This window comes from Blennius ocellaris (genome assembly GCF_963422515.1).
Source record: "Blennius ocellaris genome assembly, chromosome: 8".
Classification (NCBI taxonomy): Eukaryota; Metazoa; Chordata; class Actinopteri; order Blenniiformes; family Blenniidae; genus Blennius; species Blennius ocellaris.
Window position 1 is genome coordinate 771,768 of NC_137657.1, and position 13,259 is coordinate 785,026.

Genomic DNA, 13,259 nt, shown 5'->3' on the forward strand with positions numbered 1-13,259 from the left:
TGACAGACCTCCCAACACGACAGACCTCCCAACATGACAGACCTCACAACATGACAGACCTCACAACATGACAGACCTCACAACAGCATGACAGACCTCACAACATGACAGACCTCACAACAGCATGACAGACCTCACGACAGCATGACAGACCTCACGACAGCATGACAGACCTCACAACATGACAAACCTCACAACATGACAGACCTCACAACATGACAGATCTCACACAAGCATTACATACCTCACAACATGACAGACCTCACACCAGCATGACAGACCTCACAACATGACAGACCTCACAACATGACAGACCTCACAACAACATGACAGACATCACAACATGACAGACCTCACAACAAAATGACAGACCTCACAACATGACAGACCTCACAACATGTCAGATCTCACACCAGCATGACAGACCTCACAACATGACAGACCTCACACCAGGATGACAGACCTCACAACATGACAGACCTCACAACATGACAGACCTCACATCAACATGACAGACCTCACAACATGACATACCTCACAACATAACAGACCTCACAACATGACAGACCTAACACCAGCATGACAGACCTCCCAACATGACAGACCTCCCAACATGACAGACCTCACAACATGACAGACCTCACAACATGACAAACCTCACAACATGACAGACCTCACAACATGACAGATATCACACCAGCATTACATACCTCACAACATGACAGACCTCACACATGCATGACAGACCTCACAACATGACAGACCTCACACCAGCATGACAGACCTCACAACATGACAGACCTCACAACAACATGACAAACCTCACAGCAACATGACAAACCTCACACCAACATGACAAACCTAACACCAACATGACAGACCTCACACCAACATGACAGACCTCACAGCTAGATGACAAACCTCACAGCAACATGACAGACCTCACAACATGACAGACCTCACAACATGACAGATCTCACACCAGCATGACAGACCTCCCAACATGACAGGCCTCCCAACATGACAGACCTCACAACATGACAGACCTCACAACATGACAAACCTCACAACATGACAGACCTCACAACATGACAGATCTCACACCAGCATGACAGACCTCACAACATGACAGACCTCACACCAGGATGGCAGACCTCACAACATGACAGACCTCACAACAACATGACAGACCTCACAACATGACAGACCTCACAACATGACAGACCTCACAACAGCATGAAAGACCTCACGACAGCATGACAGACCTCACAACAGCATGACAGACCTCACAACATGACAGACCTCCCAACATGACATATCTCCCAACATGACAGACCTCACAACATGACAGACCACACACTAGCATGACAGACCTCCCAACATGACAGACCTCACAACATGACAGACCTCACAACATGACAGACCTCACACCAACATGACAGACCTCACAACAACATGACAGACATCACAACATGACAGACCTCAACACAACATGACAGACATCACAACATGACAGATCTCACAACAACATGAAAGACCTCACAACATGACAGACCTCACAACATGACAGATCTCACACCAGCATGACATACCTCACAACATGACAGACCTCACACCAGCATGACAGACCTCACAACATGACAGACCTCACACCAGCATGACAGACCTCACAACATGACAGACCATGACAGCAACACGGACTGAAGCTAACAGCAACATAACAGACCTCACAGCAACATGACAGACCTCACAACATGACAGACCTCACAACATGACAGACATCACAACATGACAGACCTCACAACAACATGACATACCTCACAACATGACAGACCTCACAACATGACAGATATCACAACATGACAGACCTCACAACAACATGACAGACCTCCCAACATGACAGACCTCCCAACATGACAGACCTCACAACATGACAGACCTCACAACATGACAGACCTCACACCAGCATGACAGACCTCACAACATGACAGACCTCACAACATGACAGACCTCACAACAACATGACAGACATCACAACATGACAGACCTCACAACATGACAGATCTCACACCAGCATGACAGACCTCACAACATGACAGACCTCACACCAGGATGACAGACCTCACAACATGACAGACCTCACAGCAACATGACAGACCTCACACCAATATGACAGACCTCACAGCAACATGACAGACCTCACAGCAACATGACAGACCTCACAGCAACATGACAGACGTCACACCAACATGACACACCACACAGCAACATGACAGACCTCACACCAACATGACAGACCTCACACCAACATGACAGACCTCACAGCAACACGGACTGGACCTCACAGCAACATGACAGACCTCACACCAACATGACACACCACACAGCAACATGACAGACCTCACAGCAACATGACAGACCTCCCAGCAACATGACAGACCTCACAGCAACATGACAGACGTCACACCAACATGACACACCACACAGCAACGTGACAAACCTCACACCAACATGACAAACCTCACAGCAACATGACAAACCTCACACCAACATGACAAACCTAACACCAACATGACAGACCTCACACCAACATGACAGACCTCACAGCTAGATGACAAACCTCACAGCAACATGACAGACCTCACAACAACTAGGACTGGATCTCACACCAACATGACAGACCTCACAACATGACAGACCTCACAACATGACAGATCTCACACCAGCATGACAGACCTCACAACATGACAGACCTCACACCAGGATGACAGACCTCACAACATGACAGACCTCACAGCAACATGACAGACCTCACACCAACATGACAGACCTCACAGCAACATGACAGACCTCACAGCAACATGACAGACCTCACAGCAACATGACAGACGTCACACCAACATGACACACCACACAGCAACATGACAGACCTCACACCAACATGACAGACCTCACAGCAACATGACAGACCTCACACCAACATGACAGACCTCACAGCAACACGGACTGGACCTCACAGCAACATGACAGACCTCACACCAACATGACAGACCTCACAGCAACATGACAGACCTCACAGCAACAGGACAGACCTCACACCAACATGACAGACCTCACACCAACATGACACACCACACAGCAACATGACAGACCTCACAGCAACATGACAGACCTCACAGCAACATGACAGACCTCCCAGCAACATGACAGACCTCACAGCAACATGACAGACGTCACACCAACATGACACACCACACAGCAACATGACAGACCTCACAGCAGCATGACAGACCTCACACCAACATGACAAACCTCACAGCAACATGACAAACCTCACACCAACATGACAAACCTCACAGACACACGACAAACCTCACACCAACATGACAAACCTAACACCAACATGACACACCACACAGCAACATGACAGACCTCACAGCAACATGACAGACCTCCCAGCAACCTGACAGACCTCACAGCAACATGACAGACGTCACACCAACATGACACACCACACAGCAACATGACAGACCTCACAGCAGCATGACAGACCTCACACCAACATGACAAACCTCACAGCAACATGACAAACCTCACACCAACATGACAAACCTCACAGCAACATGACAAACCTCACACCAACATGACAAACCTAACACCAACATGACAGACCTCACAGCAACATGACAGACCTCACACCAACATGACAAACCTCACAGCAACATGACAAACCTCACACCAACATGACAAACCTCACAGCAACATGACAGACCTCACACCAACATGACAGACCTCACAGCTACATGACAAACCTCACAGCAATATGACAGACCTCACAACAACTAGGACTGGATCTCACACCAACATGACAGACCTCACACCAAGAAGACAGAACTCACACCAACATGACAGACCTCACAACATCACGGACTGGACCACACAGCAACATGACAGTCCTCACAGCAACATGACATATCTCACAATTACATGGACTGAACCTCACAGCAACATGACAGACCTCACACCAACATGACACACCACACAGCAACATGACAGACCTCACAGCAACATGACAGACCTCACACCAACATGACAGACCTAACACCAACATGACACACCACACAGCAACATGACAGACCTCACAGCAACATGACAGACCTCACACCAACATGACAGACCTCACACCAACATGACAGACCTCACAGCAACATGACAGACCTCACACCAACATGACAGACCTCACAGCTACATGACAGACCTCACAGCAACATGACAGACCTCACAACAACTAGGACTGGATCTCACACCAACATGACAGACCTCACACCAACATGACAGACCTCACAGCAACATGACAAACCTCACAGCAACATGACAGACCTCACAACAACTAGGACTGGATCTCACACCAACATGACAGACCTCACACCAAGAAGACAGAACTCACACCAACATGACAGACCTCACAACATCACGGACTGGACCACACAGCAACATGACAGACCACACAGCAACATGACAGACCTAATAGCAAATCGGACTGAACCTCACAGCAACATGACAGACCTCACACCAACATGGACTGGACCTCACAACAACATGACAGACCTCACACCAACATGGACTGGACCTCACAACAACATGACAGACCACACAGCAACATGACAGACCTCATAGGAAATCGGACTGAACCTCACACCAACATGACAGACCTCACACCAACATGACACACCTCACACCAACATGACACACCACACAGCAACATGGCAGACCTCACAGTAACATGACAGACCTCACAGCAACATGACAGACCTCACAGCAATTCGGACTGGACCTCACAGCAACATGACAGACCTCAGACCAACATGACAAACCTCACACCAACATGACAAACCTCACACCAACATGACAGACCTCACACCAACATGACAAACCTCACAACAACATGCCATACCTCACACCAACATGACACACCTCACAGCAACATGACAGACCTCACACCAACATGACAGACCTCACAACAACACGGACTGGACCTCACAGCAACATGACAGACCTCACAGCAACATGACAGACCTCACACCAACATGACAGACCTCACACCAACATGACAGACCTCATAGCAACATGACAGACCTCACAGCAACATGACAGACCTCACAGCAACATGACAGACCTCATAGCAACATGACAGACCTCACAGCAACATGACACACCACACAGCAACATGACAGACCTCACAGCAACATGACAGACCTCACACCAACATGACAGACCTCACACCAACATGACAGACCTCACAGCAACATGACAGACCTCACAACAACATGACAGACCTCATAACATGACAGACCTCACAACAACATGACAGACCTCACAACATGACAGACCTCACAACAACATAACAGACCTCACAACATGACAGACCTCACACCAGCATGACAGACCTCACAACATGACAGACCTAACACCAGCATGACAGACCTCCCAACACGACAGACCTCCCAACATGACAGACCTCACAACATGACAGACCTCACAACATGACAGACCTCACAACAGCATGACAGACCTCACAACATGACAGACCTCACAACAGCATGACAGACCTCACGACAGCATGACAGACCTCACGACAGCATGACAGACCTCACAACATGACAAACCTCACAACATGACAGACCTCACACCAGCATGACAGACCTCACAACATGACAGACCTCACAACATGACAGACCTCACAACAACATGACAGACATCACAACATGACAGACCTCACAACAACATGACAGACCTCACAACATGACAGACCTCACAACATGTCAGATCTCACACCAGCATGACAGACCTCACAACATGACAGACCTCACACCAGGATGACAGACCTCACAACATGACAGACCTCACAACATGACAGACCTCACAACAACATGACAGACCTCACAACATGACATACCTCACAACATAACAGACCTCACAACATGACAGACCTAACACCAGCATGACAGACCTCCCAACATGACAGACCTCCCAACATGACAGACCTCACAACATGACAGACCTCACAACATGACAAACCTGACAACATGACAGACCTCACAACATGACAGATATCACACCAGCATTACATACCTCACAACATGACAGACCTCACACATGCATGACAGACCTCACAACATGACAGACCTCACACCAGCATGACAGACCTCACAACATGACAGACCTCACAACAACATGACAAACCTCACAGCAACATGACAAACCTCACACCAACATGACAAACCTAACACCAACATGACAGACCTCACACCAACATGACAGACCTCACAGCTAGATGACAAACCTCACAGCAACATGACAGACCTCACAACATGACAGACCTCACAACATGACAGATCTCACACCAGCATGACAGACCTCCCAACATGACAGGCCTCCCAACATGACAGACCTCACAACATGACAGACCTCACAACATGACAAACCTCACAACATGACAGACCTCACAACATGACAGATCTCACACCAGCATGACAGACCTCACAACATGACAGACCTCACACCAGGATGACAGACCTCACAACATGACAGACCTCACAACAACATGACAGACCTCACAACATGACAGACCTCACAACATGACAGACCTCACAACAGCATGAAAGACCTCACGACAGCATGACAGACCTCACAACAGCATGACAGACCTCACAACATGACAGACCTCCCAACATGACATATCTCCCAACATGACAGACCTCACAACATGACAGACCACACACTAGCATGACAGACCTCCCAACATGACAGACCTCACAACATGACAGACCTCACAACATGACAGACCTCACACCAACATGACAGACCTCACAACAACATGACAGACATCACAACATGACAGACCTCAACACAACATGACAGACATCACAACATGACAGATCTCACAACAACATGACAGACCTCACAACATGACAGACCTCACAACATGACAGATCTCACACCAGCATGACATACCTCACAACATGACAGACCTCACACCAGCATGACAGACCTCACAACATGACAGACCTCACACCAGCATGACAGACCTCACAACATGACAGACCATGACAGCAACACGGACTGAAGCTAACAGCAACATAACAGACCTCACAGCAACATGACAGACCTCACAACATGACAGACCTCACAACATGACAGACATCACAACATGACAGACCTCACAACAACATGACATACCTCACAACATGACAGACCTCACAACATGACAGATATCACAACATGACAGACCTCACAACAACATGACAGACCTCCCAACATGACAGACCTCCCAACATGACAGACCTCACAACATGACAGACCTCACAACATGACAGACCTCACAACATGACAGACCTCACACCAGCATGACAGACCTCACAACATGACAGACCTCACAACATGACAGACCTCACAACAACATGACAGACATCACAACATGACAGACCTCACAACATGACAGATCTCACACCAGCATGACAGACCTCACAACATGACAGACCTCACACCAGGATGACAGACCTCACAACATGACAGACCTCACAGCAACATGACAGACCTCACACCAATATGACAGACCTCACAGCAACATGACAGACCTCACAGCAACATGACAGACCTCACAGCAACATGACAGACGTCACACCAACATGACACACCACACAGCAACATGACAGACCTCACACCAACATGACAGACCTCACAGCAACATGACAGACCTCACACCAACATGACAGACCTCACAGCAACACGGACTGGACCTCACAGCAACATGACAGACCTCACACCAACATGACAGACCTCACACCAACATGACACACCACACAGCAACATGACAGACCTCACAGCAACATGACAGACCTCCCAGCAACATGACAGACCTCACAGCAACATGACAGACGTCACACCAACATGACACACCACACAGCAACGTGACAAACCTCACACCAACATGACAAACCTCACAGCAACATGACAAACCTCACACCAACATGACAAACCTAACACCAACATGACAGACCTCACACCAACATGACAGACCTCACAGCTAGATGACAAACCTCACAGCAACATGACAGACCTCACAACAACTAGGACTGGATCTCACACCAACATGACAGACCTCACAACATGACAGACCTCACAACATGACAGATCTCACACCAGCATGACAGACCTCACAACATGACAGACCTCACACCAGGATGACAGACCTCACAACATGACAGACCTCACAGCAACATGACAGACCTCACACCAACATGACAGACCTCACAGCAACATGACAGACCTCACAGCAACATGACAGACCTCACAGCAACATGACAGACGTCACACCAACATGACACACCACACAGCAACATGACAGACCTCACACCAACATGACAGACCTCACAGCAACATGACAGACCTCACACCAACATGACAGACCTCACAGCAACACGGACTGGACCTCACAGCAACATGACAGACCTCACACCAACATGACAGACCTCACAGCAACATGACAGACCTCACAGCAACAGGACAGACCTCACACCAACATGACAGACCTCACACCAACATGACACACCACACAGCAACATGACAGACCTCACAGCAACATGACAGACCTCACAGCAACATGACAGACCTCCCAGCAACATGACAGACCTCACAGCAACATGACAGACGTCACACCAACATGACACACCACACAGCAACATGACAGACCTCACAGCAGCATGACAGACCTCACACCAACATGACAAACCTCACAGCAACATGACAAACCTCACACCAACATGACAAACCTCACAGACACACGACAAACCTCACACCAACATGACAAACCTAACACCAACATGACACACCACACAGCAACATGACAGACCTCACAGCAACATGACAGACCTCCCAGCAACCTGACAGACCTCACAGCAACATGACAGACGTCACACCAACATGACACACCACACAGCAACATGACAGACCTCACAGCAGCATGACAGACCTCACACCAACATGACAAACCTCACAGCAACATGACAAACCTCACACCAACATGACAAACCTCACAGCAACATGACAAACCTCACACCAACATGACAAACCTAACACCAACATGACAGACCTCACAGCAACATGACAGACCTCACACCAACATGACAGACCTCACAGCTAGATGACAAACCTCACAGCAACATGACAGACCTCACAACAACTAGGACTGGATCTCACACCAACATGACAGACCTCACACCAAGAAGACAGAACTCACACCAACATGACAGACCTCACAACATCACGGACTGGACCACACAGCAACATGACAGACCACACAGCAACATGACAGACCTAATAGCAAATCGGACTGAACCTCACAGCAACATGACAGACCTCACACCAACATGGACTGGACCTCACAACAACATGACAGACCACACACCAACATGACAGACCTCATAGCAAATCGGACTGAACCTCACACCAACATGACAGACCTCACAGCAACATGACAGACCTCACAGCAACATGACAGACCTAACAGCAACACGGACTGAACCTCACACCAACATGACAGACCTCACACCAACATGACAAACCTCACAACAACATGCCATACCTCACACCAACATGACACACCTCACAGCAACATGACAGACCTCACACCAACATGACAGACCTCACAACAACACGGACTGGACCTCACACCGACATAACAGACCTCACAACAACACGGACTGGACCTCACAGCAACATGACAGACCTCACACCAACATGACGACCTCACACCAACATGACAGACCTCACACCAACATGACACACCACACAGCAATATGACAGACCTCACAGCAACATGACAGACCTCACACCAACATGACAGACCTCACACCAACATGACAGACCTCATAGCAACATGACAGACCTCACAGCAACATGACAGACCTCACAGCAACATGCCAGACCTCATAGCAACATGACAGACCTCACACCAACATGACAGACCTCACACCAACATGACAGACCTCACAGCAACATGACAGACCTCACAACAACATGACAGACCTCACGGCAACACGGACTGGACCTCACGGCAACACGGACTGGACCTCACAGCAACATGACAGACCTCACAACAACATGACAGACCTCACAGCAACATGACAGACCTCACAGCAACATGACAGACCTCACAGCAACATGACAGACGTCACACCAACATGACACACCACACAGCAACATGACAGACCTCACAGCAACATGACAGATCTCACACCAACATGACAAACCTCACAGCAACATGACAAACCTCACACCAACATGACAAACCTCACAGCAACATGACAGACCTCACACCAACATGACAGACCTCACAGCTACATGACAAACCTCACAGCAATATGACAGACCTCACAACAACTAGGACTGGATCTCACACCAACATGACAGACCTCACACCAAGAAGACAGAACTCACACCAACATGACAGACCTCACAACATCACGGACTGGACCACACAGCAACATGACAGTCCTCACAGCAACATGACATATCTCACAATTACATGGACTGAACCTCACAGCAACATGACAGACCTCACACCAACATGACACACCACACAGCAACATGACAGACAAAGAGGCATAATCTATGAGCTCATAGTTGCCCTGCCCGTTCAGACCTATCCTAAATCAGTCAAACACAACAGTATGTGATTTATAAAATAGCGGTATCCACAGGGGCTAATTTATTTAACTTTTAACCTCAGACATACACATATAACAACAACACACAACAAACCATGGACCCATTTATCTTGCTAAAATGTTTCTTTTGGTCTTTCTGCTTTAAGATCCTGTTTTATGGTGCATCAATTTAACTCACGGCTGTTATGTTGCTCCTATAATCCCAACCTAACTATTCCTCAAAGCAACACGGCAGTCAACAGACTGCAATACATGCATGCACGTTTCATTCACTCTTTCTACTCCATAGTTTGTGAGGCACATACACTTAGTTGTTTGCGTCCACTTCCAACCTCCCTATCTATCAGTTACCAATACTTTTACTTTATCTACGATCTTCTGGGTTACATTTTTAATCTATATCTATTACTTATCAATACTTTAGCTATTATCTAGGTTCTTTTGGATTAAATTTGATCCGGCTGGATCTTCCCTGGGTGGAGACCAGACATCAGGCACACACATTTTACAGAACAGATGACTTCTGCTTTCCCTTTGTTTGTGGCCACATGTGCGCTGAGTTGGTCTTCACCCACAGATAAGATTACACCGGATTCTTCTTTCCTCCTGGCTGGAGCTTGGCAATTATATCGTGGATAAATCATGGCACTTCGATCTGGGCCAGTTGTGGTACTGAATGATCCCACAACTGTAATTCTTCAACTCCAATGGTAAAAAACTTAAGTCTTGGAGCGAAAAGTACATGAGAAGTCAGACTTGGAAGCAAGAGTCTTTATTCTCCAGAACAAACATTCTGAGCCTTGGATCTCACCAATAACTCCTGAGAGCCATGAATCCCCCCCAATGACTACTGAGCACTGTGACACGGGCCTTTATCTATGTTTTCTATCTCCCATCACCCCCTCCGTTTCAAAAGATCACACTAAGATCAGAACATACTTTAGTCAGAGCGTACACACCTCGAACATCATATATTACATCATGTCAGTACTTTTTTTGTATCACTTGTCTTCCACTGGGTACAGGTTTACTACTCTGTCAGTCTGATTTCCACCCACAGGCTGCAACTCACTTCACTGGTAGTCACTCTGTACGGTTCTTTTTCTCCTCTACAGACCACGTGACAGAGCCTGGGTGCGCTTTGCTGGACTGTAGCCTCCTATTCCGCTCCGCCTCCAGCACGTGCTGCGAAAGTTTCAATGTGTGTCTTAGTGTGTATATCACCCGAAAAGATGTTTGGTGTGTCTGGGGAGACGGACGGAGGTCTGTGGCTGAGCTGATGTCTCTGGATGACCTGATAGGTGGGCCCACAGCCACTTCTTTCACTGGCCTTTGGATGGATGTAAATAAGAGTGAGAAATATCTGGGGGGAATTTCAAGGCTAATATGGAGTGATTTGAAACTGAAGCAGTTCTATATCTGCAGTACAGAGTTTCTGCCAGACAATGCATTCCCCTCCCCCTCCCCCCACACCCACCCCCCATTGATCTGACAGTGTATTGTTCTTGCAGATCTTGGGTTGGTGTATCATCATCATCGCAGCTGTGGTGGGCCTCCTGGGTACCTGCTGCAAGAACTGTCGCTCCAAGGTCAGCTACTTGCAGCTCACCTTCTGGAAACGCTATGTGGAGAAGGAGAAGGAGCGCTTCGACACCTTTGCCATGGACTATGCCACCAAGCTGGCCGAGAGGAACCTGCACAGCTTCTTCGAGAACAAGGACCCAGAACCCTTCCCCTTTCCCAACCACAAGGCGTGGGAGGAGATCTCAGCGTACTACAGCTTCAGCAGGAGCGAGCAGTTCTACAGCACGCTGCAGCGCTATGTGGAGAAGGCCGACAGGGACTACTCCTCTGAGAGGAGGCCTGTCCTGGACCTGGAACGTGGCATGGAGATGCTCTAGACCAGGAGGCCTGTTCTGGACCTGACGCATGGCATGGAGATTTTCTAGACCAGGTCCCCCTCAGGGAACCACAACACACCCACAGATCATTGACTGGTTTGGTAGCATAGCAGGTTTGACTCTGAAGCAGCGGTCTGAGCTGGACCAGATCAACAACCAGGACCAAGACAAGAACAAGAACTCACCCTAACCACTCCACATTTCTCCACAACACTGTTTGCTTTGAATCTGCTCTCTATGAAATGTTTAATGCAGGTAATCATGTAAAACTGTTTTATCGTGTAATCATGTTCAATGTTTATAACCATGTTAATGTGTTCATTGAATGTAATCGTGTTGAATTGCTTTATGTAAAAATAAAAAAAAAATGAAAAAGTGATTGGAGTGGATGAACATGGTAATGTAGTGGTGGAGAAGCAGGTGGAGCAGGAAGAAGATGAGACATGAGCGTCATGGGTAAACAGGTGGAGGAGGCAGAGATGGAGGAAGTTGAGAAGAATATAGCAATAAAAAGAAGGAGAAAGAAGAAAAACACAGAATCCAGAAATGCAGTGTAGGAGAATCCGGGATCAGAGGACTGTGAAAGTGAGGGTGTGTCAGACAACAGTCATATTTCTTTTATCAGTTCTCA

At 47.8% G+C, this 13,259-nt stretch overlaps 1 protein-coding gene across 1 annotated transcript in view; it reads left to right on the forward strand.

The window, feature by feature from the left end:
- The window catches only part of LOC308133833 (calcium homeostasis modulator protein 5-like), a 32,245-nt gene extending 19,296 nt beyond the window's left edge, over positions 1 to 12,949 (forward strand). The window contains exon 2 of the mRNA XM_080501348.1: positions 12,239 to 12,949. Coding sequence (XP_080357474.1) covers positions 12,239 to 12,628 — 390 coding nt within the window. The 3' untranslated portion in view covers positions 12,629 to 12,949. The remainder of the gene's footprint in view (positions 1 to 12,238) is intronic.
- The last annotated feature ends 310 nt before the right edge of the window (positions 12,950 to 13,259 follow it).